At 36.5% G+C, this 17,612-nt stretch overlaps 1 protein-coding gene across 5 annotated transcripts in view; it reads right to left on the reverse strand.

Moving 5' to 3' along the window:
* Window positions 1-17,612, reverse strand: part of LOC127071817 (serine/arginine repetitive matrix protein 2) — a 243,704-nt gene that overhangs the window by 59,367 nt on the left and 166,725 nt on the right. For 4 of the 5 annotated variants that reach the window (XM_051011520.1, XM_051011524.1, XM_051011522.1 and 1 more), the window contains 5 exons: window positions 3,591-3,968; window positions 2,335-2,647; window positions 1,268-1,510; window positions 1,011-1,165; window positions 67-936 (listed from right to left, as the gene is read on the reverse strand). In XM_051011520.1, coding sequence (XP_050867477.1) covers window positions 67-936; window positions 1,011-1,165; window positions 1,268-1,510; window positions 2,335-2,647; window positions 3,591-3,968 — 1,959 coding nt within the window. The remainder of the gene's footprint in view (window positions 1-66; window positions 937-1,010; window positions 1,166-1,267; window positions 1,511-2,334; window positions 2,648-3,590; window positions 3,969-17,612) is intronic. The other variant, XM_051011521.1, reaches the window with a different exon arrangement.

A 17,612-nucleotide genomic window follows, 5' to 3' on the forward strand; every position in this document is an offset into this window, starting at 1 on the left:
AGATTAAACGTTTGTACGAGAATACATCTCGAATCGATGTAGTTAAAAAACACTTAATATTAATACCTAGAAGATTGTGGTGATTCCTGCGGCTGTGTAGTACTAATTGGATACAATTTTCGTTGATTACGTTCGCGATCCAAGTACAATACACTCTCTGAAAGATGTCGTTGCGGTGTCTGTACCCTAGCGCTATAAGCGATTAACTGTTTGTTGCACTGTACGCCGTTCGATTGGCTAACATCGGACATGGATCCATGAAGAGGATCCCATCCGTCAGGACTTTGTGGACTCGTAGGCACAACTTGTCTGGTTGGACTTTGCGGCATGGGTTGAGAGACCGATCTGTATTTATCACCGTCCAATGTAACAGAACCATCCCACGGATGGCTACTTTGCGATCTATCGAGAGAATCTTCGTCGATACTAGATTCTTGCCAATTGCTGTCTCGAACGGTCGATGATTGACAAATGTCTCCGACAGAAGCAGAAGCCACGCAGTGTCCTATAACTGCTGGTAAACTCGCTCTAGTCTGTGCTTGTTTATTTCGATCGTTCATAGAAGCCTGCCATTTGTCCGGCCACTTTTCACTGTGCCTTCCTTTCGTCGTTGGCGATAAACCGCTCGTACTGACGTCACTCATAGAATCTTGCCACTTCTCATGACAGACGTTACTCGATTTCTGAGTCATCATCCCACCATTGACGCTACTGACGTCGGACATCGAGCCATGATGCCACCTGTCCGAAGTACTCTGTCTCGCTGGTAAACCACTAGAAACGCTGACGTCGGACATCGAACCGTGCCATTTTAACGTTTCACTACTGGAAGCACTTCCGCTAGACGTTGTCACCACACTGTCTCTGCCCTCTCTCGAAGTATCTTCCCAAGAAGGAGTAGATCTTTGCGCCACGGCTTCGCTGTCTCTTCGAAGTCTGCGTAAGATGATGATTTCATTGAAACAGATCGATACATCACAGTTATATAAATTACAACACATTGAAGTTACCTGTCGAGAAAAGGTGTATTGGTCGTGGAATCCACGCTGGAAACGTAACTGTGATAGCCTTCGGATTGTGCGTAACTGGCCTGTTGCGAATGCTGGACCCTCGTGTATTCTTCCAAACCCGCTTGCGTTAATGCCGTTTCTCTGTACAAATCCACCTAATTCGAATAAAATAGAGATAATTTGTCAATATAAAATTTCTTTGAAAAACTCGTGTATTATTTTTTGTAATATCAGGAATAAAGATTGAAATAAATTACCTGGGATACTTGAGGATCTTGATAGCTTCTAACGTAAGCTTCGAGATCCGCATGGCTAAGAGTCTGAGCCGATTGTTGTTCTCTTTCCGGTGGCGATGGAACGACGTATTCCGCGTCTCCTAATGCCTTGCCTTCGCGATCTACGCGAGGCCACAAACGTGGCTCATCCTCGACGCTCTTTCTGTTACGCGACTCGAAAGTCTCCGCTGGTATTTTCTCACAACGTTCCATAACCGTTTTCAGCTGTAAAAGAGACACTCGTGTTAGCTCGTGCTGTACTAAACTTTCCTTGAGCGATCAAAGGCTTTCAAGCCGATACGATTTACTTGTTTATTTTATCTACAACCAAGCTATCTCTTAGTCATCCTACTCAACCAGAGGTGTCTTTGCTACATCAGTGTAACAAAGAGAAGCACTAAGTCTATATCTAATTGCAGAGACGCGCGATCGGAGAGTCGAGCAAAGAGACAGTTTGCTCCCAAACTGTGGATTCACTTTTAGCCGATGACGATGTTTCTAGCGTGTGATTACGTCATCGAGAGAAAGGAGAATGTGCGTGTAGAGATTTAATCGACGCTTTCGAAGCAGGTAAAATTGACGAAAGTTTTGCGGTATTGTGACTCAATATACGAAAGGTTCTATATATCCCGATATTAACAGCGAGTAAACGATAGCGGTCGGATATTACGGTGGAAGGATATCTTCTTTTTACCGAGACTCGACAACGGTCTGAAAACAACTGACGTAGCGAGTTTCATGAACCTCGAGAAACAATTCCAGCAGTTTGGCTGATGTAAACAGAGCGGATTATTTAAGCAAAGTTTGGTAATCAAAGTATCATCGAACAATAGAAATTCTTCTTGAATATACGTTGACGTTTTTCGATAAGAATTCTTCAATATACTTCTTGGTAATAACTTATACAACCTTGGGATTATAAAACTGTGGATACTACTTATCTGATGATTTATGCAAATATCACTCGGCTTGTGTTGTAATTGAATGTGTAAAAATTGAAAGAAACGAACGTATAGGAAAGCTGGGAATAAATGTACCAATAGAATTACCTGCTGAGTGAAGGCTGGATTAGGTCTCTTTGTATGAGGTCTGGTATATTGAGCTGGTTTCTCTTTCGGATAATTGGTGTGATCGGTCCAAGATTTGGAACGGTGCGATCCGTTGTGACTTAAATTGTGAATGTCTTCGTCAGGATGTCGTTCCGGGGCGCTTGGCCAAGATGGATATTTTTCGTGACCTGGACCATAGCAGACACCTTTGAGACTGGACGCGTCTCTGACCGGTGGTGTTGGCGGTGGCGAAGCTTCGTCCCTTTCGTTGAGAGCAAGAGTGAAACTGTCGAATCCAAGAGTCTCGCTATACCTAACAGATTCAAGAGTTGTTGTGTTTCTTTCTTTCTTTTTCTTTCTTTTTTTTTTTTTACATATCATTCGAGTCGATTTTAACGAAGAATAAAAATGAAAGGATATTAATTAGTAATAAATATCGAGCTTGCACGAGAGAACGATGTATAATCATCAATGTCATTGACGAATCGTTTATCAAGCGAATACCGGCAAAACATATAATTGATAAATTCATATAATTCATTTCGAATATCGATTATGCCTTTGTGCGAAAAGCAATCAATTTCGAAGAGAACATAAACACTACAATAAAGCGACGTCTTTGCATCGTTCTGCGTGGGAACAAATACGAATGAATACGACGAGACTTGTTATTAGCGCTTAACGCGATGAATCACTTATGATACGTGGTAATCCCGACAGCGAGCGAGCGCGTTCTTATACGGTGTCATTGAACCACTTTATTACCAGGATATGTGCACGCCGCATAATTTATGGAATAGTCAATAAGTTCGATGTAACTGGAAGCGCAGCAGGACGGAGACCGTAGACCGACCTACAATTATCTTGACTTTTCTTTCCTCCTCGGTTTCAATGTTATTAATACTGGAATAACGACCTTAACAAGCGAAATTATCATAAGACAAATTACGTCCTACCGCGATGATTCCTGGATTATGTAAGCGAACGCGAAGACTACGAGATGAAAAAGAGAGTAGAAATCGTTCATTTATCGACTACTCGATTCTTCTTCATTCCAAGAGATTCTTTTTTACGTGAACTATAACTCGACCGATCTAAAGTTCATTCCACTTGCTAGCAATTATCGGATATGTAGGTTAGGCTCTTCTTGAAATTTAATTCTCTACTCTCTACTCGATCAAGGATAAATATTTATAGATATACATCGAATTAACGAGAAGGTGATTATTAAAGATAATATTTAAATAGACGTGTACCCGCTGTCGTTCTTATAGCCCGGAGTATTTTTCTTGTTATTCTCGTTGTAACCGGCAATCGCTGTCTTTTTGTTGCCGACGTTGTTATTGCCTTCGTGTTCGTTTTCCGTTGACCTCCTGCCGTCGTTTCTGCGACGATAGTATTGGTTAGACGGCACCGTCCTGGACGGACTCTTCTTAAGGCCATAGCCTTCCTGAGTATACGACGTGGTACCCTTGAAATTGGTAGTCTCGTTGTCATGCCCGTGGTTCGTATACTTGTAGGTCCCCGAGGGACAGGAAGGTGGACCTGGGGCCTCATCCTGTACACGATATCCTGGTGGCGACGGTTGCAATTCCGTCATCGTGTAACCGACGTCCCCGCCATCCGGGATACACCTACGACGCAGACAAAATAAATCATCGTGAGCTTTATGCTTTCCGTATATTTTTCTATATTTTCGTACTATTTGTACGTTTGTTTGTTTCTTTTTTCATTAAATTTTATAATTATTTTTAAATATATTTAAATATTGTTGTAATAAAATTAGTATATGTACATTTATATATTACGAATAATATATCGTGCCAGTTTTATATCATCACGGTAACGCTTTCATAAAAGTTTTACGACAAAAAAAGTCTTTACCATCGCATTCAATGGCAGTGAGTAGATTTCACTGTGCTAATTCTTCACTTACTAGAATTGTATTTTTATCTGTATTTATCGTATATATATAATTAATTGAGATATTCATATTCATAATTGAAAATATGAGATATAATTAAATATCCTTGATGAATGGTGATTGTTAAATAATACTCGTTAAATAACAACATATAATGATAATTAAATCGGTTGAATCGATAAATTTCGAAAGGGATTATTTCCATTCGTAATAATAGACAATAAGAGAAATTTAGTGTGCCTTAAATTTACCTAGATTTATAACTTCTATATAATCCAAAAATTAAAAAAAGAAAAATGTCAACGATTTTTATACATCAGATAATAAATTTAAGATAGCCTTTAGGTAAAATTTTGAATTCTTACTACATCAGTCTCTTCGAATCAAATATATTCTTCCCAAAGAAGGTCCTCATTATCATCGTCATCATCATCAAAAGTTATCAAGATATTCACGTTCTCGGGTTTAAATGACTCACCCAATCGTATTTTATACATGTATTATTTCTAATATATTTTATCGAAGTAAGAGTTTTACGATCTACCATCTCTAAGTTCTTAAGTTACGTCTTTAGTCGAATTAAGACCAGCTACAAATCGTATATCGTTAAACTTTAGAAATAAATCAAGGTGTAACGAAAAGTAAGGTAAAATCTGACAAGATTAATGTACAAATGTAACGATCAAAAATAGTTAAGGAAGATCGGTTGGTCCAGATATATCGAGTTATATAAAGAGCAAAGCAAACGCGATTATATCGTTGAGAATAAATGCATGCGAGGCCTTTTAAACGATGGATTACGAAGCGACGAATTTAAAAGGCAGGGTATATCAGGTATGAAATTCTTGGAAAGCTTTGCTCGGCTCGGGTGCGAACATGGTTCGCGTACAGGTAGTATGTACATACCATAAGAATCAATTTGTTCGCGGATTGAATTACATTATCTGCCGGTAAGCGTGAGCTTGTAGAACTGGATGGAAGGCGTGTCGGTTGAGACGATAAAGTCCATGGAAACTTCATAGGACTGGTTACTTAACCTTTAAGTAAGAGAGAGAATCAAAGTACGGGCGCCGTGGCAGGAGGAGAAGGAGGAGGAGGAGGTGGAGAAGCAATAATCGGCGTTAATGACAGCATTAGCATGATCGACGAAGTCGATACATTGTTCTCTTCAGGAGTTAGACTACGTTAAGGGGTGTTGAGAAGCAAGAACGTGCCCGATCTTGTATGCCACGCCTTCGTTACTACCGATTGAGCCAGCTCCATTACGTCAATCTTTCATTTCGGTGATGTTTAACATATTGACTGTCACGGTGGTTATCCGTAACCACCTCCTATATTCTCATTGTCAGTGGTGGAGCCATAGTAGATATTGATCAATGACCGGTGTCTACTACAATCGTAAAATTAATTACTATAATGTTATTCGATAAAAAATTGGAAGTAAGGCAAACATCTAAAATAAAAAGGGTCTTAATTAATGATTCTTGTTAATAATGTTTGTTTTTTATACAAATGGAATAACGAAACTATAAATAGAAAAACGTTTTATTTGTATGCTTATAAAGTATATGTAAATAATATTATTTACACTGATCCAGACGTTAACAAACGTGATATTTTACGATCATTAGATTTTTTGACGAACTGTATTTAAACAGTAGATATAAATAAAATGTGGGATTGACTGTTGTTATCCTTATAATACGATGTTCCTTTTTTTGTGTCCTAAATTTCTGTAACTTTTGTTTGAAAAGTTTAACATTTTTAGTCGACTCATGAATTGTTAAGAGTAACCGAATTGATTATATCGATAAAATAAACGCGCTATTGATAGGAGTACACTCTCATTTAATCATATTACACGTATATAATTATTAAATTGGAAATTTTACTTTGACTCGCAAAGTGACACGTAGAAAAATCGTTTGGGCGGTAAACATGTTAACATTTGGATGAATCAAAAGATTTCTCAATACACGAAAATAAAAATCACGATTTTAGAGGAGCTTCGAAAGATCGGTTCGATATAAATACGATCGTAATTCGATTTCATCCGGCGAAAAATTTAGGACGATCGTACGTTGCGTACAAGGAAGACGGTGACGGACGCGTTTCGGACGAACAATCGCCGATAAATCATCGAAATGGATCGTACGTATCGAGATACGAAAAGATCGTCCCAGATTTTTTATTCATCGATGGCCCAACCAACCATATCCCGAATCTTCGAATACAATCGCAGTCGTTATTCCTGAGAGAGGATCAAGATCGATGACATTATGCGTCAAGGGATCTCGTATCGTCTTACGAGCAACGTTTTAATATCGTTTGTTATCTTCTTGACGACGACAACGACAATGAGAACGATGAGAACGATGACGATTCATCGAGTGTGAACGTAAAGCTTTTCGAACGTGTAAAAGGAATATAAATAACATTTACACCGTGACTTTGAACTTTAAGAATATAATATTATATGAGAATAGCTGTATTAAGGAACGGGGAAAAAGAAAATTAAAGAGTTTCGCAACGAACGCTAATAACCGAGAGACTAATGCGAATATTTTGCAACGATCGCACAAACATGGAAAGATACATATATAGCTACGGATATATACGTGAGTACTTACTACGTACTACGGGAGCAAAATCAGTATTAAAATATCTAATATACGAGAAGACGTTCGTAAATTATCGAGAGTTCGTAGGTTTTAATTGGAACGGGAGAATTACGGAAAGGGCCGGGAAGGTAAGTTCCTCGGCGATTTTACGAGTAAACGGAGAAAATAATAAAGTATTAGGCTTTAATGTAGCGATAAAATTGCAAGAAGAAGAAAAAGAAAAAGAAGAAGAAGAAGAGAAGATGGCGAGAAGGAATGAAGGTGTTTCTCGTCAAGATCTGTACAACGTAATCGTTTTAAAGATCTTTGCTAAGAGAAAGATACATTTTCCATCAGAGTTGTTAATAAAAATCTGTATAAACGAACTCGACAATAAATCCAATGTAAATTCGAGAGATCGAGGGATATTAGAAATTTTCGATCACGGTGTACGTTAAATTAGATTTGTCGTGGTAGGCGTGTCAGTAGTTTTGCATAATAAGAGTAGAGGAAGGGTAGGATATATAAGACAAAGTTTATGATCATTAAAAAGTTAAACGGATGGCTTGCATAACAGGGAGAAGAAAAATTTCAACATTCTTACTATGGTTGGTACGTCGTTCTATCTTAAATCTTTTTTATTTTATTTATCTTTCCCTTGCTCTGTTTCCGTCTCAGAGTCCCATCATCGATCATAATCTATCTTCATGAATCTACAGAGCGAGAAGATAACATAGGAGTCGTCGTCATCATCGTCGTCGTCGTCGTCGTCGTCGTCGTCGTCGTCGTTGTCGTCATCGTCATCGTTCCTCGTCGTTCTCTGAATAAATTTCACCGGACGTTTATCTCTCACAGTGCTCCGTGGACCGAGATAAAATACGATCTCGATTACGTTCGTGTCCTCCTCCGTGTACAGACTTAATAAAGTCAGGACCAAACGCAAGCCGCTCGCGTTTCAATCCACGTAACTACATAGTATATACATACGTATGTTAGTACTTTCTTACTTACTTACTCACTTACCTACGTTGTATAATAATACCTACGTACGGTGAATCTTATGTACGTTGCACATTGGAGTTTCTCCGAAAATGTGACGTCACCGTCGAGAACCTTAAGCACAGAGAGTGAGCGCAATGAGGAAAAGGATTCCGTTATATAACGCTTTTGAAACTTCGTAGAAATACGACGAACTTGGATAGAAGGACAGTTGGTACGACATTTGACAAATTTTTCATGCTTGGAAAGGTGTTGCTTCGGAGTTTTCCTTTTAACGTTTAAACGTGCGAGACTCGATCATCGGATACTATTCCACGGGTAGCATTAGCCGACGATGAATGGCCAGAATGTTGCATTGGTGCTATGACGATGGTGCAACTCGCATGCCAGCACGCTGTTAGAAGAAAAGAATTTGCTTCGCCGACTCGCCAAGGCTCTCAGGTTTCCGCGAAATCACGCGTTTAGAAGTCAAATAAATGGGTGGTTCGTCCATTAAGATCACGTTTTTCGTGCCCCTAAATCACACTCTTTTAATTGCCACTTGTCCAAGAGCTCGTCGTGAGTTCTTCCTTCGTTCATGGTTATTCCTCTCAAACGTGGAGGTTTAATATACCCTTACCTTTTCCCGCATTAAATTCTAGCATCTTACGACTCGATTTGGCCACCGACCGACTCGACGTTGTCTCCTCGTCAGAACGTTTGTCGACGTTTCGTGTTAATTTCTTTTTCTTTCTTTCTTTCTTTCTTTCTTCCTTCTTTTCTTTTCTTTTTTTTTTTTTTTATTTGAATTTATAAGAACGTTAACGACTCCAACGTTTCCCTTTTCCAGTCTTGCTCTAACGCATTTTTCTTGCGTTTTAAGAGACACGAGAATTAATCGAGCAGCGTGAGCACACTGGCCGAACGAGTCGTTGCTACTCGATTAATGCACACGAATGCATTCACCAAAGGACAATACCTACGTTGGAAGCATGTAAGTCGTGCACCAACGACGATCCACTTCGTTAATGTTCTCCATGCTTGGTGCCGCTTCCTAAAGAATTACATGAGCCAACGAAAGTACTTGGAGGGGGCAGAACGAGGGAGTATCCAAAGAAAAGAACCACGCCCTTATCCGTGATCCACAGAGGCAAATAAGAGGATGAAGAGAAGGAGAGAGAATCCGTACATAGGTCTCTCTCTCTCTCTCTCTCACTCACTCTTTCGCTCTCGCTCTTTCTCTCGTAAGCGAGGAACATGTTACGTCACATAATTAATGCGCGTCGGGTTCGTTGACTGGTAACTCAGCGTGTACGTGTAATTCCGGGGAACCATCGTGTGCCATATGAACCAAGAGGAGGAGAATCTTTGGGCAAGAGAGGACCGAGTCAAACTCGTTTCAACATAATTCAGCAACGTAAATCTCTCTCCTGTTGGTTGGCGAATCTGCATCCAAATATATGTACATACCGGGTGAGTCAGTTAAAACTCCAAGTATTTATGTATGTATATCTCGATAACTTTTGATGATAGAGAATTTTTTTCCAGAAGTCTATTAAACTGTTATTCGGTGAGATTATAGATTCTTTAACGTGGATACGTGAAATTTATTTTGATTTAAAATAAAATCGTAGGACCGATAACTGGAAATTTTGAATATATTAAAGAATTGTAAAAAAAAAAAGAATCATGAGGTATGATAATATCTTTTTAATAGGAGTGAGGAACAAATGATTTATTTATTCCGTTATAACGAGAGAAATAAAATCTTCCTAACGAGTTGACTCCATTTCCTTGGTTAACAGGTTAAAGTAACAGTATATGTTAAATACAAATTGATATTGCTATTAGAATATAAACTTGAAAACCATTGAATATGTTGAACGACCAATAGTATAGATAAGTAAGCTTATAGTATTAATGTAATATATTTTGAATTTTTCTTTATTCGCATTATAAATTTCATATATGAAAAATATTGAGTTCCATTTAAAGAAATGTCAATAATCCTCATATATCGGGATATATGATCTTCAAGTAAAATTTCTTAATGTTGCTATAAATAAATAAATACTTTTTTCTGAGAAATTTTTTTCTATCATCAAAAGTAACCGAAAAATGATAACGCTTCTAATTTCAAGTGACACTCGTTGTATATTTAAAGAAACCCGATAGTTTTAAGAACGGTTTAAAAACACATTTCAATAATGATATTTGATAAGTGTTGATAATCGAGAGATACGTTTGTCACTGACAGAACGAGACGATAATATTTCCGTACGCTTTTTAATATTCAATACTCGACTCGACTTTGTTCGATTGGGATCGAAGAAATGGAGATGAGTGCCTATGTGTATATATATTTGTATGTATGTGTGTCTGTGAAATTTATTTTGATTCAAAATAAAATGATAGGATTAAAGACTGGAAACTGGATATATTAATGAATTATGAGAAAAGGGAATTATGAAATATAATAATGTTTTTTATAAAATTTATATATATATAACATATATATAATATATATTATATATATCATATATATAATAAATATATATGTGTGTGCGTGTGTGTGTGTGGTTACAAAAGGAAAATAATAAAAAGACGAGGAAGTCTCTTTTCTTCCACTTGGAATTATGATGCTGCCTGGAGCAGGACACCGCGTTGGCGTTCGGCGTTGGAGTCATGCTCGAGAGAAGTTTTGCGTGGGTCCTTGGTAGTCGTGAGCGATCTCGCATATGCACTCCGTCTCAACGGTAGCCATCACGATGACACGTCGCACGAAAATGCGAGTCGGGCGTGCATCTCGAATGCATCAGGAGATGGACCGTTCTTTTCAGTGGCGTAAGACACGTGAAACTTTCTGCCCTATCTATTTTTCTCATCAGAATTTGAATCGTTCTATCTTATCTTTCGAATTATCTTTTCCTTTTATTTACAATTCAAGCGAAAAAGTGAATTTCACTTACTCGTCTAATTATTTTATCTTAGTCGATATATTTTATAATTGGTAAAGTCGTAAAATGGACTTGTTAATTTTTTTTTCATTCATTGCTGAATACTATATCTATAACTTATATATTGTTTTATGCGTTTTACATTGTAGGAAAGTCAGGTGTGATTGAATAAATTTTTGTTCTGTTTGTATATTCGTATATAATAATTAAACTAGGCGATTTGATTCGAAATTGTAATATGTTTCGATAATAGTAAATTTGTTGTAGAATATTATTGCAAGTATTAAATCGGTGTTTTTATAAAATCACTTTTAATTTATAAATATTGTAATATGATTTTAATGGATCTTCCTTATATATTTGAAAAAGGTTTTTAGAATAAATTAGTCGAAGATAAACAAGTGTGAGATAGAATAATATGTTACAATCCTTTCGAGTTCGATCTTAAACTGGTTTTTTTCGACGGATTTATTTATTGCGATGTTATTGCCGCGTCATCTCGATTTTATGCGATTTAACTGAGGCTCGGATAAGAACAAGACCATCCGAGTTCTCCGTTAACTCCTCCGCTTGTAAATGCCATATTATATGTATACCATGATTCGTCCACCATAAATCGTTCATCCGATCATTCGCATACGACTTTTCACCGTGATATTGGATTTTATTAAGGGCTACTCTGCGAAGCTACTTTATAAGCACACTTTTTCAAAACTCGTTTCTGCCGTTAAACGTGTGTCCCCCTCTTGCGGCACTGTTGAACATCGGCCAAGCGTTCGATCGTTAACTTTCAAACTTGCGGCTATTTTGATCACACCTTCGACATGTGTGGTCCCTGGGATTCATCCTTAACTCTTTGGATCTTATATATCGTCTATATATCTTTCTCTTTCTTCCTCTCTCTCTCTTCTTTAGTTTCATTCATATTAATTCCGTTTGTTAAAAAAAAAAAAAAAAATAAAGAGAAAGAAAAGAAAAAAAGAACGTGAGATTCGGTTTCATCAAATAGTCGAACGTTACGTCACCCAGTTACGGCTTTTGCGTAGAATCTTGATCGGCGAGAGATTAAACGATTACGCCAGTGAGTTCGAGTCATCGAGACGAGTGGGTAGGTAAATCGTTCGGAAAGGAAAGATCGCTTCCTACTAATTCAAACGCCTCGCCTAAAGCTTTGCGGTGAGTGTCAAGTATGTTGGCAACGTTGAAAAAAATCAAAGTCGTGCTGGTGTAATATCTGTGAATGTTCGAACTAAGCGTGAAGAATGATTTAGCTAATCCTTTCGTTACTTTCGAAATTATTCCATCTCTAAAATATCTGCTTTCAAGAGCAGGTAGCAAACCGAGAGACACATCGGAAATTATCAGAAACGTTCGATACAAGTTACATGGCCTCATAATGGAGTCATTTTATTATCGTCCAGTCATGTAGATTTTTATCGAACCAGAGGTGGTACTTGCTAACGTCATTCCGTAAATGCTCGCAGAGCAGATTAAAGATCGTGAAGGTCGAGGCTTAAGAGAGCACTTAACGTAGCTCGATTATGTTGCTCCTTGGTCTTTTCCGTCCAATTAATTCTCTGCCCTCGTTGGCTCAACCTGGGGATGATGTTCCGTTGCTCGTGTCACGCGATCGTTTGGCTCTTTTAAGGGAAGGAGGATGTTTAACAGGAAACATTATCGACACAAGACGTTACTTGGACTCGAACTGATCTCGTTGTTTGTCAGATCGCGTGTTTCCTACTCTAACGGTTTCATTTATTGATCATGCTATACCTTGATTATCGAATAACGTTATGTTAACTGTTGGAAACAACGATTTAAAAGTAATTATATTAGAGTTTAATGATTAAATGTATTTAATATATAACAATAAAAATAATATGGGGAAACTTGTAAATCCTCATCAAGTGAAATCTTCATGTGATGAATCGAAAAATATTCGTTGGTTTTTATCGAAGATTAGGAGAAAAAAATATCTTTAGTAAACCAACAAGACAGATGATAGAAAGTGCTATCCCTAGTGTCTCATATGGATTGGTACTGTTGAGTATCTCAGAAGTGGAGGAGTGGGTCACTTATTGACGAAGCCGCAAAATTACTGTGATAAGGAAGTCTACGGAAAAACTGTCATTTTTATTTTCCAAAATAAATGTAATGGCTGAGTATCGTATGTTAAAAGTGATTATAACCAATATGATCGCTAAATCTCCAACGGGAAAAATTATAATAATAATATGAAATTTATTCAATAATTCCAACTTGTTCATGATAAATTTTAAAATGAATCAACGTAAAGTATAAATTTATTTTCTCGCTGGATTTTATTTTGTACAGACAACTTATTTTTTCGATTGCTGAGCGACATGCAACTATATATCCTATATCAGTTTAGTAAGTCTGCTGTATAGAGTAAAATTTAATGAGTATATAATATATACATATTCCTTTCATCAGTAATCAGCAACTTTTTGAAGGCAACACTTAAGATAAAAAATGCAATCCCATGACTTTAGAAATATGTTATTTGGACTGACACGTGTAAAATTTTTATTTTTCTCATTGAAATGCAATTGTTTGCTCCAAACCATCTCAAGGTCAGAAAAATAGTACCCTAAAGTTATTTTTTTATGAATTATCGTACTATGAAAAAAAATAGTATTCTATTTAAAGAAACATCAATGATCTAAGAAAAATTGTTATCGATTAAAAATTAATTTCGAACAGTGTCAGAATTTTATTATGAAGAATTATTTTTCTTGTTTTTTTTTAGATCATATAGTACCTAGAAATTAGTTCAAATTTAGACGTTCTACAATATGGTTGAATCTTAATTTATCTTATTCATACAATCTTCAAATAAAAATTTTGTAACTTAATAATTATTAATATATTCGTTTCACCATGTTCGCATCTCAACCAACATGTTTTATGGATCAGTAAAATATAGAAAATTTTTGATAAAATAAACAGAAAAATAAATTGAAGTTTAAGACGGAAGACAACAACCTTATTACATATATCGTAATCTATCTAAATACATGTATATATATATATATAAATTAATTTACAATCAGCTGCTTAATCTTATGAGATATATTATAAATAAATTAGTCAACTAATCTGTTTGGATGTTCTTAGAAATTTAGGAAAAAGAAAAGAAAAAAAAAAGAAAAATCACAAAACGAACTGCCTATAAAACTCATAAAAGAGACTCGTTAAAGACGTTAATTAGTAAACACAGAAAGCAAAAAGATTTGAAAACAGAATTCATTAGAGAAACAGTAATAAAAATCTCATTCAAGAAATGGAGAAACAATCTTATTTAGAAGAAAGTAAAATAAAATGAAAAAGATTATTCAACGTCGATCATCTTGTTTAACCCATTATTTTTGATAGACCACAATCAAAGAATTACATATGAGATCACTGTAAATCATTAACGAGATCGCATTTCAGATTGAAATCGTTTGACGCGTTTCAAAAGGGACGATCTTTATCTACAGACTTTGACGTAATAGAAAGGATTGGTTCGACCGGTCTGCGAGTTGATCAGCCTAGTCGGATCTATTCGCGTGACTCCGTGGGATGTATTAAAAGTAGAGCGAGGAAATAGCTTTCTCCGTTCTTTCCGCAAAGGCAAAGTTCCGAGTTTTTGTCCGGAAGGAGACGGTCGTCGACCGAAAGGAAAATTCATACGAAAAGTCGTGAAACTTCGACATGATGACAATACCGTTGTCCTTTCTTATGGGAACACCTGGTCGTGAGATCGTTTCACAATTCGACTTTCTCGACGTGTAGTTCATCTTTAACAATAGATCTAAGGATATTGATTGTGTATATCTAATTTTAGTTAAATCAAGTTTTTTTAAATTAAATCATATTTATTTAAAAAAAGAGGTTTCGTAAATCAAGTTTTAATTCTTTGTAATGTAATGCAATTAACACATTTATGGTGTTTTTAATTTTTTATTTCATTTCATTTTTTGTCAGAAACTGATGTAGGATTTGATCGTTATATCATTTCTTATTCTAGGAGTTAGTTTATGGAAACGTGAAGATTTTATATTTCAAATCAAGATACGTATTGTTTAAATTTATTTTGAAATAATAGATAACGATTACTTCATGCGAATATTATTGTTTCTAGTTTTTTAATTACTTCAGTAAACAAAAGTATCAATGTAGTAATTATAAAAGTATTTTTTCTCATGACTGTGAAGTATCTTATCGCTCTACTCTTTATTTTAAGAAATTATTTAATGAAATATTAAATAATATAGCATTGATAACACTGATATATGTATGTAGATCTTATACGTATTATACCTCGTAATTGTAATTCACAATTGTATAATTCATTTTTCATTCAACTCATTTCATTCAACACACTCTAATAAGTACTAATATTGCCAACTGCATATTTTTTTTATTTTCAATATTTCTGTTTATTATATCTTGTAAAAATTATGTACTGACATTTTATAGTACGTCAAAATTCGTAAAATACGTTCGAAGCTGGCTAATAAAAATGTTGTAATATTCTTGGGGTGTTAACGATTAAGTAACATTGTTTAAATTATAATTTAATTGATAATTCATATCTTATAAATAATATTTGGTAGTATCGTATTATTATTGAACACTTGGCTGGTATTTAATCGTAATCAAAAAACATTGCATGCAAAAAATTTGTAATTTTCCGAAAGAACGTTTTAATCTTTCTCAAAGTCAAAATAATTATTAATTAATATTTTCATTCTTCTTAATCAATTTTTCCAAAAATACAAAAAAGAAAAAAATTATACAACAAAATCCGTCACTACCTCAACTGATTAATTTACTCCATGAGAAAGTTTAAAAAAAATCACTCGTAAAATTTTAACACACAGATTTAAAACATACAACGTTTTTCCTATCAGATATTCAATTGTCTTTAAGAAGAAAAAAAGAAACAAGTGTGAGCAATAAATACATAAAATGTATAAAAAGATTGGACGTATAATATATGCAACATAATTTTCTTTTCGTACGTTCGAAAATTTCAACTTGTCCCGTCGTTTATTATCAACGCGTAAGGACAAATTTCTTTTTCCTTTATCAAAGGGAAAACGAACGATCGAGAGAAGAACTCTTTACGGTGTCCATTCTCGTGGGCGACAGTGAGCGTACGTTTTCTCGTTTCGAAGTCGTGGAATGGATAAGACGAGTACCAGGATGGAGACACGGACGTAAAAGTATACCAAGCGGAAAACGTTGAGAAAAAGAAAGCAAAGGAAAAAAAGAAAACGAATAAGATAAAAAAAAAAACGAGAAGAAAAAAAGGGCGAAGAGAAAGGAAGAAGAGGCGAGGGAGAGAGAAAGAGAGAGAGAGAGAGAGAAAGGACAAATCGACGAAATACGAGGTATCGCGCGGTCGCACGCGAGCAAGCGAGCGAGTAGATCGTAATTTCTTTCTCTTCTCGTTCGCACGAAGCGAGGGCCGATGTTCCCTTTCAAAACGCCCGGCCATAACTCGGAAGGCCCGTTTGGTGCTTTACGCGCTATACATTAAACCCGAGTAACAGACTTTCACGAGAAGAAATTCCCAACGAAACACCCTGGACTTCGATCGGGACGAACGTCGGAACGAAGGACAACGATGACGGCGAGGAGGAGGGCGTCTTTTTACAGAGAAAAAGGAAAAAGAGGAGAAGGAGAAGGAAGAAGAGGAGGAGAAGAAGGAGAAGGAAGAGAGGGAGGAAGAGGAAGAGGGTTAACGGTTCGTTGAACTAATTCTCGCGACGATGGAATCGTCTCGTTACGACGATAAACCTTCTATCTTCAAGATTCCCGGCTTATTATCCTCTCCACGGAATTATCCATCGTTGAAGGAATTTATATTGAAAGGAAAGCGAAATATACATGGGACTCACGTACCATTCTCAGATTCCAAAAGTGATCTCTCTTAGCGAGGAGGAATTAAGTATACGGATCTTATCGAGGCTACTCACCAGCGGACCAACAACGTTCAAGTCGGCATAAGTTCTACCATGGCACGTACCTTCACCAAGCGCGAAATGTGATCGACGTCAATCGGGATTCGATTCGGTCGTAATTTCTATCCGTTCGAAGCGCTCTCTCTCTCTCTCTCTCTCTCTCTCTCTCTCTCTCTCTCTCTCTTTCTCCCTCTCCTTTTTCTCTTATTTTTCAACCTTCCCTAGTAAGTATACCATATACCAGACGAAAGAAGTAACTGGAGATAAGAAGTATCTTTCCTTTTTCTCCTATCAAGAAAGGAATCCTTAATATAAAAGGGACGTTGAAAAAAGAGGAAATAATAAAAAAGAAAAAGAAAATAAATCAATAAAAATCGATCGTTCGTCTCGTATCGCGATTTCTCAGGAAGCTTTTCAACGCGCTAATTATCTTGGATCGCTGTAATTCGATACTTTAACGACTATCGTTAAATTTATCCCCGTGCAGGTGCACCTTCTTCTCTTCTATCTCGTTCGCATTTCGTTTATTCGAGAACCGAGAATTCGTTCTATGTATTTTACGTACGTATATATATATATGTTCACGTAAGTACACGTGGAAATAAATCTGCACGATCTCGAAGACACGTTCGAATCTATAAAGAGAAATAAAGAGAAAGAGAGAGAAAGAGAGATAGAGAGGGAGAGATAGACAGGTAGACAGAAAGAGACGACAGAACCGTTTGTAGGTGCATGAAAAATTGGTGAGCTCATCCTCGGCATCTGAAGATCGATCGCACGATAATCCATTGTGTTTCTGCAATTCGTTTCTCGAATCGCGTCGTTCGACGAACGAACCCGATCG

Source organism: Vespula vulgaris, chromosome 23 (genome assembly GCF_905475345.1).
Source record: "Vespula vulgaris chromosome 23, iyVesVulg1.1, whole genome shotgun sequence".
Taxonomy (NCBI): Eukaryota; Metazoa; Arthropoda; class Insecta; order Hymenoptera; family Vespidae; genus Vespula; species Vespula vulgaris.